At 33.0% G+C, this 16,111-nt stretch overlaps 2 protein-coding genes across 3 annotated transcripts in view; one reads left to right on the forward strand and one right to left on the reverse strand.

The window, feature by feature from the left end:
• Positions 1-941: 941 nt before the first annotated feature.
• LOC132545840 (FUN14 domain-containing protein 1-like) lies at positions 942-8,951 on the reverse strand. 2 transcript variants are annotated; one of them, XM_060209511.1, is made up of 5 exons: positions 8,881-8,951; positions 7,056-7,232; positions 5,198-5,273; positions 3,852-3,968; positions 942-2,976 (listed from the first exon to the last, which is right to left on the reverse strand). In XM_060209511.1, exons 2-5 carry the CDS (start codon positions 7,202-7,204, stop codon positions 2,899-2,901), a joined length of 420 nt encoding a protein of 139 aa, XP_060065494.1. In that variant the 5' UTR covers positions 7,205-7,232; positions 8,881-8,951; the 3' UTR covers positions 942-2,898. The 2 variants fall into 2 exon arrangements, with proteins under 2 accessions (XP_060065494.1, XP_060065493.1); XM_060209510.1 differs by lacking the exon at positions 3,852-3,968 and adding an exon at positions 4,020-4,139.
• Positions 8,952-9,392: 441 nt separating this feature from the next.
• LOC132545867 (histone demethylase UTY-like) overlaps positions 9,393-16,111 on the forward strand; it is an 88,046-nt gene continuing 81,327 nt past the window's right edge. Inside the window, exons 1-5 of the mRNA XM_060209539.1 lie at positions 9,393-9,460; positions 11,961-12,027; positions 12,638-12,788; positions 13,865-13,914; positions 14,733-14,791. Coding sequence (XP_060065522.1) covers positions 9,393-9,460; positions 11,961-12,027; positions 12,638-12,788; positions 13,865-13,914; positions 14,733-14,791 — 395 coding nt within the window. The remainder of the gene's footprint in view (positions 9,461-11,960; positions 12,028-12,637; positions 12,789-13,864; positions 13,915-14,732; positions 14,792-16,111) is intronic.

The following is a 16,111-nucleotide window of genomic DNA, read 5'->3' on the forward strand; positions in this document are numbered from 1 at the left end:
AATACAGTATTAGGTTAAAGGACAACTGCTTACTGATGATCCAATTCTGGGCTAAATGAACAAGAAACACAAAATATTCAGTATTAAAATCTTGCCTTATGAACTAGACCAGGTACAATAAACACACTTATATTATTGTAATCAGTGTTTAGTAAATGTATGCCTTACAACATATCCTTAGGAAGCTCGCAGACTTTTTCTGGAATATTTTCTGTAGATTTGAAATGGAGTAAACATATATACACTTTCCCACTATGATTATACTACTGAAAATCCATTGCAAAAAACATACAATTTTATCCATTTACTTTCAAGATTGATTAAACAAAAGATTTATTTTTTTACTTACAAAGTTTAATTTTACCTTTTAGATGACCTTGACATCAGTCATAATGGCCTTAAACTGGTACGAGACACACTGATGTGTAGGCATTTGGTCTTCTTTTGATCTTGACCATCAGGACCCCAAATTTTTACAAAACACAATTCATTGCCATCCTAGAGTTATTCATGAAGTTTTATTAAACAGCTTTAAAGGGAGAAAATGAATTTGATATTAACCTCAACATGACTTTGATTTCAAGGTGATACACTTGATATATATGTGCAATAATAAAAAGAATCAATGAAAAAAATCATTTTACCATGATGTCACTTTAAATTACACCGACCTTTCTTCAGTGAGGACAAATTCATAGCAGAGATAGTGAATTTGAACCTGATGACAAAAATGTTGACTTTGGTGACAAAAATGTGTGATAGCATCTCGCCATCCTACACATGATTTTTACATGAACATTATATACTAAATGACCAAAAAGAATGCAAATTATATTGTTCCCTAAGCGGTCAAACTGTCACATGATGTTATTGTTAACTAGACGACTATAGAAACAAACTTCCACAAGGCATCAACAAAAATAATTATATCAGAATTCTGGTGACTTTTAAGACCGACTGGCCTCTTCGATTTATTTCTGGTATTAATAGTCATCACATTGTCGCCTTACATTTGTACACAAACAAAACATATATGTTGACATGAAAACATTGATCCACGTTAGTCTGAAAACAGAATCTTCTGGGTTGAATATTGTTCATAAGAGGTGTTTTTCACTTGTACTACATGCTCCTTAGATATATAAAAACATTTACTTCACTACTAACATGAAATTCTTATTCCTGAATCAAACACAAAAAATAAGAACACAATCCACACCCAAAATGGGTAAAAACTGTTGTTTCCCATGTGACATCTGGCTTGTACAGCCAGGGTTAGGAGGAAAAACCGTATCATATCCTGCAACTGAACTTTTGAATCACATTTAAATCACTAATGTGGCACATGTCAAGTAAAATTGCATTCTGTAGTAAACCCAGGGCCAGCCATGATTGCATTGGTTTTACAGACAAATGAAGAAAAAAAATAGAGCCCAATGTACAGATTTCCATTAGATTTGTGAATTGTGTTCAATTATAGAACTAAGAGTCTGGTAGTTTTAATCTGCTGAAAGAGAGAGGTCTGTTTTATGAAACGTCAGATACATACTTTTTTTTAAATTTTTTTCATTTGCCTGTATGTGACTGTTACAGAATTACACATATTTCTGTCTGCAAGTGGAAGTAGCAGAGTATAATGGTAAAATACATCATACTTAATTCAAAGTAGAGCTTAGAGAAAAAAGTTGAGCTTATTACAGAAAAAAGTAGAGCTTGTTAAAGAAAACTGAAATGTTAATAATATTATGAAGCTTCAAACATGAGATTTTTTGTGTATGTGTACATAACACCATGCATGGCTTATTGCTGGAAAATATGGCAACTATTCAGTTGTCTCATGAAGAATTGATCACAATGAGATACTTTCCCATAGTTCTTCCTCACATTTAAGTCCATTTAAGTCCAAAAGTCTTTCCTCACATTAAAGAAGATAAGTTTGCATTGCAATCATATAATGAGTCCTAGTTCAGAAAAATGAGTTTTGATCTAAAAAAAAATTAAAGTAAATTTAAGTGACATTTCATTTTGGGTTCTTTTGCCTTTGAGGATTTTAAACATGATGACGACATGTGAAGTCAGTAATTTTGAGTATTTTTTGCTAATACAAAGGAGCAAGTGATTTCATCGTTTTGAGAAGTGTCTTTCTGTGATAAGTGGGTATACTGTACATGTATATTTTCTTTTGCCTGTTAAGTACAAACTGTTAATACAAAATAATGGCAGTACTTTCAATCCAAACAAATCAATTTAAGAGTTTACTAGATGTAAATGAGCATAAAACAGACTAGTCAATATAAACAGTATTTATAAAACAGAGTTACCATGTATGTACATGTTAAGCAACACATCAAGATACAGTTAATGACTGGTTATTCTTGCAAAATCTGTTCATCAATTTACAATACCCTAAGTCAAAATTAAAAACATACAGATTATTCTAAAGATTCTCATATTTCAGAATTGTTTTCTGGAAAAATATTGAAAACAAATTCTACTAGCTTGTTAATTCCATAGAAAATTTTTCCTTTAAAGATAATACACTGAAAGGACGGCAAACATAAAATTTTGGCTTTAATCGTCACAATATCATGAAGTTAAATGCTACAAAATTTGATATGTTAAAACAATAACTATACTAAATTGTAGTCATGTTAAATCTGAAAAAAAAAAAAATTTTCAGAAATTTTTAACTTTATGCAGAAAATAAAATCCTTCAGAATATCTGCTAAACTGTCACCACTGTAACAGGTCCCCATGTATTCAGCTTCAGATCCAACACACTTACATTTATACATTAACATTAGGGAAGTAAAATGTCAGAAACAAGCAGTATGTCAGACTCAATCTCAGTAACATTTCAATCTATCATACAAACAGATCCTACAGAGACCTAGAGTCTCAAAAGGCCAGTCCTATCAAGAAGCCACCAGCAAATCCAGTACCCAGGAAAATATTCTGTCGGAAGAAATTCTGAATCTGAAACAAAAGTAAACATTTTATAAGAATGAAAACATGGATTGTATGTGTATAACAAAGGTATATGTATATCTAAGTTTAAAATCATCCATTCATCATCTGATTGGATTTATGTGATTGATTAAGCTTCCAATTGGAAAATATCTGTTTAGCTTTAATACACAAGGATGCAGACACCCTGTATTTATAAAATGAGTGTACGATGATTGGTGACCTGTGCTTTCGTTATAATTAACCTGCTAACACTTGGCTATAATGCCTTACTTGTATAACATTACAAAGCCTGTAACTTGTTTGACCTCCTTTCTGATAATCCATTTTTTCTTATGAACTGACAATATTTAAAAGGGTGCATATTTAAGAAAAGTTTTTAGTGCCGATATCATTTTTTCCATCACCCAAAATGAAGGTTATTGTGACCTTAACAATCCACAATATGACATGAATTTCCTTTATGAAATAAACTTTTGAAGCAATTTTGAATTCTGACAAACTTTACATTTACCTCTGATGTTTTTTTACTATTCAAAAATCTTATAATTGTACTTGTATTATACAGAAAGGATATTCTCCAGAAATGTTTTTCTTCTATCAAGGTCAAATGTAAAATATTTTTTGAAAGAGGTATGAATTTAGGTCACAGTGACCTAATTTGTATGACAACCTTGCTTAATTAGATGGCTATGCTCAAATAGTATCCAGAATATTACCTCAGCCTTCAAGTAATTACAAAAGAAGATAATTTTGCTGTGAAACAATCAGAAATGTCATACAAACACCAGAATTAACAAAAAATTCATGAGGGTTAGAGAAGGTAATAAAATATGTTACAAATCACTGCAGAAAGGTTTGTTAACAAAAACAAAATTATTTACATGCTGTAATTTTGACATGTTGCGATTGGCCTCTCTTCTAATTTCCATTCTGGCCCGATTTGCTTCTCGTTCCACCTTTGACCAATTAATTTGAAGGTAGCCTTGATGCTGTGCAATCTGAACAGAAAAATACATTCACAACAATAAAACAAAGAAACTGATAGTTACGTTTTGGGAGTAGTGAGGGTATTTCTTAGATATTTCCTTGGACATTTGGTTTTTGGCAAGATTCATTTCCTTCTGGACTTTCTTCCAATTTATCTGTATATAACCTTTATATTGTGCAATCTGTGTGAATAAAAAAGACAGAAAAAACATTGTCATAACATCACTTAATTATTCTCTAATAGCAGTTCGAATATGGATATGATGATACACAGGACAATTTCTATAAACTTAATGAAGGTAGCAATACATGTATCTATAGAATGGTTTATACTGGGAGGCTATGGCAGTACATGTGCAAGTACTTTTTCCTATTTCATTTAACAGCTATGATCAGTACCTGTATGAGTATTTCTAGCCAAGTTTACACAGAATGTGGCAGTACCTACAGGCTATGACAGTACCTGTACAAGTATATTTGCCATGTTCAAGGAGACTGATGCAGTATCTGTACCAACAATGTCAGAATATATTGAGAATACATAGTCAGTGTCTTAAAATAAAAGCTGTATTTGGTGAGAGTGAAAAAAGGCAAAAGTGGCGAGCAACTTTTGTCTTTCTGTCTCAAGACAAAATACGTCTTATATTCTAAGACACTGTCCATGTATTCTATTTTTCCAGCATCACTGATTGAAAATCAAACCATCAAAACTTCAACAGTTTTTTGTTTAATCTTTGTTTACCTGACATTGATGTTGCGCTGAATTTTGCCTGATGATGTACGCCACAATAATTGCTCTGTGCCGAAATATAGTTAACTTCAACTTCAACTGATGTGACAGTGACTTCATTAATTTTCGTAAATAAACTTGTTCTTTACAACATTTAAAATCGCTTATTTCAATATTTATTTATATTGTTAAACATAATTTTTAAGTAGATTCAGAAATTAATTCTACTGTTTTCTGTCACTGCCTAATACAGCAAAAATATATATGACAAGTGTATTCTGACAATAGCAGTGCCAGTTGCAGGACAAACTAGTTTATGCATTTTGTGATACATGTACAAGTACTACTGGCCGAGTTTAAATAGAATTGGGGCAATACTTATACATACTAGTAACATTATTCTTAGCCTAGTTTACAAGCTAAGTTGATACAGAATTTCAGCAGTACTTATCGATATTATGAATTGCACCACTAATTTTAGTCTGGTTCAAACTGATACTTTTTCATTACCTGTACAAGTATTATCGTTGTTCCAAGAGTGGCAGCAGCTATTTTTCCAACTTTCACAAACAGATATCCAGATATCCTATGAATCAAAATTCAATACAAGATAAATAACAGGGTATACAAGCATATAAAAAACAGATCAAATCAAAAGGTCACTGAAATGATAAAACCTCTGGAACTGCATAATTGTTTCCACCAACGTTGGGTTAAAACTGTTTCTAAGGCCTAGAAATATCTTTCTGCTAACACCACTGATCTTACAATTTTAGCCTGCCTTAACTGACAGATCCTATATTTTTTAGCCCAACTTAAATGACAGATCATATAATTTTTAGCCTACCATAAATGATCGATCCTATACTTTTTCATCTAGCTTTAAGTTCTTTTGTTCTTTTGACAATTTACAAGAAAGAACAAGGACATAGTCGTTAAGATCCCCTGCCCATGTTCATTTGTAAAATATATACATTGAATGTGAGCAATATGGAGAACTGGAAAAGATATCGGCCAATAAAGGTCACAGCAGTCTCCTTAAATATGCACAGAATTTTCCAGTAATCAAACTTCAACAAGGGATTAAGGTTAAAAGTCTGCAAAGCAAGTCTCATCATAATGTACTTGTACCTCTCAAAGATAACTTGTGGAAAGCAATCATTTAGAATGCCAAAAGAAGCAAGTTTCCTGCAAATCTTATTCCTTCCAAAGATAATGTGCAGAAAGACTTCCCATTGAGTGATTAAAGAGAAAGTGTGAGAGGTTTGACCTTAACAAATATTAACACTCTCAAAACTCTTTGAAGGCCTTGACAACATAACACACTACCGTAAAAACCCACGTAATGTCCGCATCTGTGTAATGTCCGCACCCCTTTTTTGACACAAAAATCTGGGGAAAAAACCCACCTTCCATGTAATGTCCGCGGGTAAAAAATGCAAATTTAAGCTGCCGATTTCATTTCACGAGCTAAGTGTAATGGCCGAAGCATGTCGCAATGGTCACAGCAGCCTTCAAGAATTCACTTAATTGTTTATAACAACAGTTATTCAACCAAATTTCATGAAAATCTTACAAGTCCTCCTTTCGATAATTGGTGTTTTGATAAGGGTTAGCCCAGCAGTGTTATAAACAGCTTGGGTCGTCTCCTCACCTCGAGTGTGAGTGAGTGACAGCGTGTGATTAGCCAATTAACGATAACTATAAAGTCAAGACCTTTCCTGCACTATATCATTAGGGCTATTTGTGTACACACCATCAGACGACGAGAACGCCATTTATTACAACGACCAGAAGGTTTTGACAACTTCAAGAGGAGTTCTTACAGTGAATAGTATTTCATTGAGAATTTGCTAAGAAATAATAAACAGGCCTGCTGTGTATTAAGACTTTCTGAGAAACAATTCATAATCAATAAAACGTCTGATTATTTATTTTATGTTATTAGTGTACATGTTATTTATTGTTATTTTGTAAATAAAATGTAGAATAAAAAATGTGTTAAACATGTTTATGCTCATGGGTATGCTTTTTCAATGGGGAAAGGGGCTTCCAACTTTATTCATGTGACAAAGTCGAACAAAATGGCTTCTCACACATAAGACACAATCCAAAACTGATCGAAAAATTAGGAATTAATCATGGGGTATAATAAATAATCATAAATAACATGTTTGGTTGAGGAAACTCATAGAAAAAAATAGAACGAAATATTTGCTTGGCTTTTAAGAACACAATTCAAGGAGATATGATATGAATTGTCGGAAGGAAAAAAGTGTCATTTCCTTAACAAATATTACCCCACTCTCATTGATTTTCGGTGAAAAAAAGGCCTTGACAACATAACACACTAATTTGAAATACAAACCATCCCGTAGCTCCTCCAATAGCAACTTGCTTCGCTGCAGATTGTTTTGAAATGTCTCCAAACACTTTCTGTATCCAGTTATTGCCTCTACGAATCGCTTCTAAGTCAAGGACCTCAAAGGGCTCATTGTCATCAGGATTGCCTGCCATCTTCTCCGATTTATGAGTTTGTTATTTACTGAAGTTCATTGAAGAAAGTAATTCATTATTTGAAACCAGAAACCTGTGCATTTGACAATATTACAATAATCTGACTTAAATTTCTATAAAAGACTACAAAACTGCCACAAAACTTTAACCATTTACAAAGAAACTCTGTTCTTTTAAAGAAATATGTTTTTTCTGAAGACAGCAAAAAAATCCTAGGTACCCCACCACATGGAGTCGCACCTCCTATGTAGAAGACTTCCTTTTTATTTGCTTATGACAATAAGAATATCTGATGGTTTGATTCTTAAAAACAATCTGTTTTCCCTTTTCCTGCTGGTACCATTGACAGTAATTATTTTTCTGATCTTATTGTGAGAAAAATGAAGTCCTAAACAGAGATCTAAATCTGTGGTAAAGTGTTTATCATGTTGCTAATTTCTATATGTGAAAATACAAAAAGAGCTAGCAAACAGCACAGAGGCTGAAACAAAATAATAAGAGGGCAGTCCCTTGGAACTCAGTGTTCAGTAGTCAAACATATGTGGGCTGTTGCTTAAATTATGAACACTATATAGCAATGCAATTTAAATTTTGATGATAAATTATGTATATTAGATAATTTTGTTTCAGTATTACATTTCTTCTTTGGAGGTGGCGGCAAAACATCACTTTTTGAAACTTGAAAATAGGATAAACTATTGCTAGTGGTTGAGAAACACAGTGGTGCAAACTGTGCATGGGGTGAAATGTCTGATATTTGTAACAGGGATGTATAGAGAGAATAGTAGAAAGCACTGAACAGCCTGATCATAGCCAAACAAGAAGTAGAGTTCAATGTCATATAAAAAATGATACAAATTAATCAAAATGACATTGTCATAACAAAATATGTTTGTAATGGAAAATTACTGTTTTTGAATGCCACTGATTTAGACAAGGTCATTTTAATATTTTGAATTGAAAGTGGGCTTGATAAGTTATGGGAAAACCAAGATATCATTTTTAATTATAGAGCTGATATATCAATATAGAATGTCTTAATAGTAATTCAACGGAACTAAAAAATATTATTTTGATTTGTACATACTATATTTATTATAAAATATCATGTATATATATTGTATGTTTTTTAATAGAAATATATTTGTAATCACAAAAGTTAAAGTCAAGGGTAATTTTTCAGTTTGTTCTTAACGAAAAATAATAACTGAATTCGTTTAAAATTCAAAAGTTAATAGAAATTATTTGTCACAAACGTTAGCAGGTTCTACATAAAAATTGTTCAGCCTTCTACTACATTTTGAAGAAAAAGCACTATGTATTTGTAGGAAAATGGTACAATAACATAGCAACTCCGATGTATTTACTACAAAATATAGCGTCTCTAACATACTATTCCTTTTATTTTACGTCCTGCTTTAAGCAACATTTTAGGACATATACTTCGAGTCTTTTTAAAATGAAGTCAGTCACCAGAAAGGAAAAAGATATGTGCCGTTCCATTTATGACATTTGCATATGGTAGACAAGGAGTTGATTGAATGTCAAATGTTTCATCAGAAATCTGACAATCAAGAAATGCGTGTCGAACTTCCAACAATGAATGAACAGTTAGACCAATTTAAACTACAAAACACTGAACCATTGACAAATGTTTAAAAGACACATAGGGTCACCTTTCCATATAGATATGTCCCTGTCAACTTCTGACTTCGCACTTGTTAAGATATCTCTCCTGTGTTTTTTAGTTTCGTTTCTACTATTTTTTGCTATTTTACGAAATACATCGTCGCTTGACCAGTCACTATCTAATTTTATCGTTATGGTTTAACATTTCAGAACAACATCATTCGATACTAGTATAATTATGCATATGTATATGTATTACATCTAAATTTGGTCGTAATCTGTTGGATATATATAACAATAAATCAATTTGAAGTGTGTCAATTTCGTTTTTATCACGTTTTGTAAGATAGCTAAATTTGATCAACCGAAGAGTATAAGTAACAACAGATTTCATTGGATACTCGAAACTAGGTCACTAGGTCTATTCTCTGGCATCTTTGTAGTGAGAACCGGAAAATGACTTTTTCATCAACATTTCATGCAGTTTAGACCAACTGTGCATTCAAGAGACTACACTAATTTGCAATTAGTTTAGTGTGCAAGCGGGAAAGCCTGAACTATGAATCTTGAAGGAATGGAAATAGTTCTTCAAAATGAAGAAAAGAAGCAACTTGCAGAGTTCGACAGGTTAGCCTCATGCTAAAGTAGTTTGTGTACTGGGGCTCAATAACGTTATCTCAATGTAACGTGCTCATGTGATCTGACTGTTGTTATCAGATAATGAACTTTGTTTTTCTTCTTCTTTTATATGATTGAACAGCAGGAACAAACTTAAATTTTGTAATTTATCCTATTGTCAATACTCTCATGGTACTCTACAGTGTAGCTTGAAATCAAATATTATTTGGCATGTCTTCTTCTTAGAGACAAATCTCTAAAACAGAGCGATTACTGTCTCTATTTCTGGACTTGGTGCATAAAAAATTGTAGTTAAAACTGAATATGTTAAGCAAAGGTATATATAATGTATCAAATGATAAGGGGGAGGGTGGTATTCTGTCTCATGGCAAGGGGTATGGTAATTGTTTAATGTGGAAAGTATAGACCAGCTTTGAATGACTCAAGACTGTCAGCAGAGGAGAGTAAGCTGTTTCAGTTTTTTATGATCCCTGGCTTGTATAAGTAAGAGAACTTAAAAAAGTCTTTGGATGCCTGTATATGACGATGGTGTTGGTTCCCACGAGTGTTGGCTTTGCTTAAGTACTTTTTGACTGGTAGAGCTATGAGGTCTTCAGTAATGTTATAAAAGTTGACCAGCCTTTTCTTCGTCTGTTGGCTTTGAAGAGAGAACCATTTGAGGGAGTCAGCCATTGCTGAAACCAACCTTGTTATGTGTGCCTTCGCAAAATTACTGCTAACATGTGGTCCCAAGGACAGGTCATCAGATAGATTAACTCCTAGGTACAATGTACCTAATAATTAGGATTATTTGCAGTGATTTCTGATTGAGCGAATAGTTGAAGGAGATGGAGTGATGTTTTTAAAATGTCCTAATTAGAAAGCATGTATCAGAATTAAAATTCAATGGCCAGTTAGATTCCCACACATCTTGAAGTGTACACGATGTTGCTGGAGCTGCTCACAGTCTCTGATTCTGTTGATGGGTCTATAAAGGAGATACTCATCAGCAAAGTGAAAAGCATTGGGAAGTACAGAATAGGGATGGCCATTATGAAGAGGAAGAACAGTAATGGCCCAAGACCTGTACCTTGCAGAATGCCGGTGTCCACTGAAAGAGAAGAACTGGTATTGTTGATAAGGACCTTTTGTCATCGATTATATAGAAATGAGGAGATCCAGATAAGGGAGTTGTTGCGGATATTATAGTGGTTAAATTTGCTTATAAGGCAATGGTAGAGAGGATTGTCAAAAATCAAGGACATGTAGTACCATGTTAATATGTTCATATCTTTTATATTTCTGGTTATACCTTGTTGAATAATAATTTGACAGTTTGCATATTAAGTCATGTTTTGAGTCGGTGAGAATGTTGCGATTGTCTTGATGTGTCATTAAGCTGCTATGGAGAATGTGTTCTTTGAGCTTGCTCTGTAGGTAGAGCACTTTGTTATGGTCCTCTTTCTTAAAGATAGGTGCAATATTGGCTGATAACCAATATAATGGGACATTGCTAGTGTCCAGCACAAACTAAGAAGAAAGTTAATAAAGGGAGATAACTCATAGTAGAATATGATCTACCCCTGCTCGGTGACTTGGATATATATGCCATATCTGGAAAGGGCTGCTCTTGGAGATTTATGCGGTGTCTTTTTTAGTGATTGTAGACTTTTCCAAGTCTTAGTTATAATGTGAGAATCTTGTTTTTTTATATGATTAACACCCCTAACTTTCATACAACTGCCTGTCATTATCTTTCTAAACCTGTAAACCTTTTTACCTTTCTGTAAGTATACCTGAAGTTTGTACCCACACAAAGCATTGAATAGGAAATTATAATTAGCATCCATATTTATAAGTACTAGTCAAAAGACAGGAAGTGACAACCTAAGGATGTTAAAGATTATGCAGCTGATGAAAACAATGAACTGAAAGATATGTGAAGGCAAAGAAATTATCTTATTAGATGTGACAGAATAGAAAGTTATGAAAGGAATTTTCATTGATTGTTCTGACTTAAAAATCTTATTAGTATAATTTTTTTTTTAGAATACCCCAAAGTGCAATTTAATCAATGCTTAACTGCTTTCACTTGGTATTTTCTGTGTATTATATGAAATTGGAAACCAGATCTAACAATATTTTTATTACAAAACAAATGATACAGTGTCTGTATACAGTTAAAGTGCTATAGAAATAAGGATATTCAAATTTGATTCATGCGCTTAACATTATATGAAGAATTATATAGTGGGGCTGTCCTGAGTTCCAAATATCCATCCATGATGTCGGATCTTTTACATACATCATCTTTATAAATAAGATAGCATTTCAGATTATTCTAGTATTGCTGACCTTCACAGGACATGTACTATGATAGAGAAGTTTTGACCAGATTGCTTGAATTAATATCACATGCCTTGATCTAAGAGGCAAAACATGATTGTATTTGTATGAATAATTACAATGTTCCAACCATAATATCTCTGTTATAATTTTTGTCTTACAGTCGATTGTTTGGATTCTTAAAGTTCAACTCACCAGAAGGGGCTTTAAAGAAAGGTCTACTGGAAAAGGTAATGCATGTAGTGTTTAAAAAGCAAAACTTGTAATGTGTATATAGTGTTGATATAGAAGTAGTATCAGTAAAAAGCTATGGCTATTGACTCAGATTTTGGGATCAACATACAATATACTTTTGGGTGGAGTAAGTGAAGGAGGTTTATAGAACAGTTATGGATATGTTAACACTTGTGAGCTTTACTATACAAATTACATGGAGTAGCTGTATTTCAAATTCACAAATAAAGATACCTCAACTAATGCAAACTGATAACAAATAGAATCTATGTTGTAATTATCTCCCTTTACAGAAAATGTTTGTAAGAATGGTTGTGTTGAAACAAAATATGGTATTATGGTTTGTGTTTATGTGTAGTTCCTTACTCATTACAGGGAGATAACTCCACATTACTAGAGAAATACACAAATAACAAATACACTAAACTTTTGCAAGGTCCATCATTCTTTATGTCTAACACAATTTTCAGAAAAAAATGGTAAATACCTGCTTCAAGAATTCTGAATTATCAGACTAACTACCATAAAAGCACAGTATTATTCAATATTTGACTACAAAACTGGTGTCAGCTCATGCTTTGATAGATTTTGTATTTGTCTACACAGGGTATAAAGCACTTTGAGCAGGTGATCCGTGAAAATGCCAAGCAGAACCAAGCCAGTGGTGTAGAGGGAGGAGAGAAGGACAGTGGTGTGGACACCACAATCTACTGTCAGTTAGGCCACCTTCTACTGCTATTAGAACAATACCCAAAAGGTACAGGCCTCGAATTTAAGGCCTTTTACTGGCTATTTACAAGTAGAAATCCAAGAATTGCAAGTAGAAAAAATAATGACTTGCTTTTTTCAGCAAGTGGATTCATCAGATGCAAACTGTGAGTGCCTGTCTATTCCTTACATTCACGGAATTGAATTGTTTTGAGTTTTGATTTTCAAAGTGTAAATATTGGGACAAAGCAGTTCTTCTATAATGTTGATATATATTGGATGAAGCAAGGTAATACATTACAAATCACAAAACACATTATTTGAACATGCAGATTTGCGATAATAGCAAGTAATAAGTCATTTTAGCAAGTAAAAATTTAAGACACTTGCTGTTTTCAGCAAGTGACAAAAAATGTTAGATTCAAGGCCTGAAGGTATAAGCTAAAGGATTGTTTTAGTTGGCCAAGCATTGCTCCTTGGGAACATAAGAATTTGTTCTCAGCTGTCAGTCAGCTAACAAAACATGTTAACCTTCTTTGCCCTAAGATTTTAAAGTCATGAGTTATCACCACCAGGTTTAATTCCTGTCTTTGAGTATTTTCAACATTAACATGGAATTTTGCAGGAAGTAAGGAACATAACATTAAATTTATGAGAATCATGAAGAATTTTAAATTCTTCCTCATTGCCTTTATGACAAACATGTTCAATACTAAAAGTTGTTGTCAAATGCAGAAGGAAGACCCATAATAAAATGTAACTACTACAAAAATTTAAGGATGTCTTCCCATCAATTGCAAACCACAGTGGGAATTTCAGTTTATCTCTTGGCACAGTAAGAGTTGCGTCCCTTTATTCACTCACTAACAGAAATGGCCTTCCAATTTTTTTACTCCTATATCTTTACTAAAAAGTAGTCTTTATTCAAAAAATGTAAATTTTAGTAGTAATCGAATTTGATATTTGTATTCTTGTTGGTATTGGGCTGTTGTTTTATAAATATCTTGGTCAGTAAACCACTGTTTTCATCGCCAGAATACACAGTACAAAGTGTTAGAATCTCTACATCACTCCGATAAGTGAAGCCATTGAAATGTTACTGATATTGGTCTGTATTTATTTCAGCACTGTCGGCATACCAGCGGTTCTATTATCTGAAGCCTGATTACTGGAAGGTAAGCATTTCATAATAAGATGTAGTCTGCTAATGGCTACGATATCCTTTCTCAAACCAAGACCTGTTGCATACCTCGGTTATGATAGTCATAAATTTTTGATGCTTAAATTATTTAAATTCCGTTGTTGCTATGCTGCAACAGACCTTTTTATTTATTTCTTATTCAAATAGCAATCCATCAAATTTATGTGATATTCATTTTTGAAAGCAATTACATTCCATCAAGTGTGAATGACGAGTTACAATGGTTCTTAGCTTTCATCAAAAGAAATTAAACCAATACAGGACAAAAAGGTGCATCGTTATATAACATATACATGTACAGTAGGTTACATAAATATTGTTACCCTATCAACTGAACAATTTGATTTCTTTTGTTCCCATGGTTATGTGGTCTTACATAAATATTGTTACCCTATCAACTGAACAATTTGATTTCTTTTGTTCCCATGGTTATGTGGTCTTGCTGATACATTATTGTTTTTCTCTCACTTGGACATTAAATGATGATTTTAAATACCAAAACACTCCAGAAAGTCTTTTGTATTGTTCATGATAGTTGAATGAGACTTATATTGATTTCTGGTTTAAGGTAGTCTGTTGCCTTTTTTTTATTAGGGTTTACAAGAAAAAGAAACAAATTTTCTGACTTTTAAAGATCTTCCTCAGAGCAGTTCTTTCTTAGGGATTAAATTTAGTTTAGAAGAGTCAGGATAGACTACCCCTGTAATGGGCTAAGTAAGAAATAAAACTTCTTTTAAAATAACGAGAAGTAACTATATTTGGTCAGCTGTATAAAGCTTTCTATTATTGTAGGACTCATCGTTCCTGTATGGACTTGGTCTGGTGTACTTCCACTTCAATGCCTTCCCACTGTAAGTTATATCTCTTTGTTAGACTCATTGCTTCTGTGCTTTCTGCTTCCAACAGGTTTTTCTATTGAGTGAGTGCTTCTATAAAGTTTTGTTTTCATGCTGCACAATTTATGTTGAAATGAAACATCACAGTCTCAGACTGGGACATCACACTGATCAACATTACTGCATGTCATTTGACTCGTATCATTTTATTTCAACCAGAATAAATGTTCAAATGAATGTTTTCCTGTATTGAGCTTCATAATACTTGAGTAATTTGTAAGGGTGAAACCAGGATTAACACTCAGGACATCCATGTTGAGGATTGAAATTCTTATTGATTAAATTAACTTCATTTGTGCTAAGATTACTGACTTTGTAAGCATTTATAATCAATTTAGTATAAGAAAAGTGAATGTGTACACAAAATTTACATATGTAATTACAAAGGTGACTGACTAGTTCTTTTCTTTACCTGGTATTGGTCACATCTTTGCTTTTTGCGTTTAAAACTTCAGCAAACTAGAAGTACTCCACTTGGTCAACTAATCAAAATCTGTAAATCAAAATTGTTTGATTCACTGTTGGTCTACATAATGTCTAATATACCATTGTTACCTGTCCAACATTTCTGAATGTTTCAAGTTTCACAGCAGTTTCTTATCATCATCATCATCATATACATGAACCAGAACTTTTTCTCATTAGCCATTGTGAAAACCTCATCAATATCATATTGGAGTTGTTGTGTGTGATGGAAAGTTGTATATGATGTCAACCAGCTTGAGACACACATTTTGTCCAGCAACATGTGAGGAATTACCATCCAAAGACATATCACTTCTCGGTTTGTCATCTGGTCAGATATTAATTGTTTGTAAAAGAGTCTGAGTGTAACTGTGTTAATGATATGTAAGGATATGTTGAGGTTGATCTGGTTTGTAAACAGATACCGGCATGTTATTAATTCATTCTGTGTACACATTGAAATGTTTCAACCTTATAAGTGGTTGTTCTGTTTATGTTGGTATGTCTGATAGGTTGAGTGCTTTATTTACAATATTGAAGTAGAGAGCGAGATTATTATTTCCGTGGTTTAAGATTTCTTGCCAATTTCACATGGATTGAAAAGCATATTAGCCATGTCAGATGATAAAAATATATGATACTACTATACAGATTCCAAAAAACCAGTGATTGATGTAGTTTCCAAATAGCATATTTGAGATAGGTTATAAGATTATATCTGTCCATTCATCCATCAGTCAGTCTTTCATTCTCTGGTTTCTATGCGATAAGTTTCGTTAACATTATCCTCTGCATTAAAAACAGCATGAA

The sequence above is a fragment of the Ylistrum balloti genome, unplaced genomic scaffold (assembly GCF_031769215.1).
Source record: "Ylistrum balloti isolate Yb309-2 unplaced genomic scaffold, AGI_CSIRO_Ybal_v1 Utg369858, whole genome shotgun sequence".
NCBI classification, from domain to species: Eukaryota; Metazoa; Mollusca; class Bivalvia; order Pectinida; family Pectinidae; genus Ylistrum; species Ylistrum balloti.

Coding starts and splice junctions, on each gene's coding strand:
- LOC132545840 (XM_060209510.1), bottom strand. CDS start 7,204: ATGGCAGGCAATCCTGATGACAATGAGCCCTTTGAGGTCCTTGACTTA. Junction 5,274..7,055: donor ATTGGAGGAGCTACGGGATG/GTTTGTATTTCA, acceptor TTTGATTCATAG/GATATCTGGATATCTGTTTG. Junction 2,977..4,019: donor ACCCTCACTACTCCCAAAAC/GTAACTATCAGT, acceptor CTTTTGTTTCAG/ATTCAGAATTTCTTCCGACA.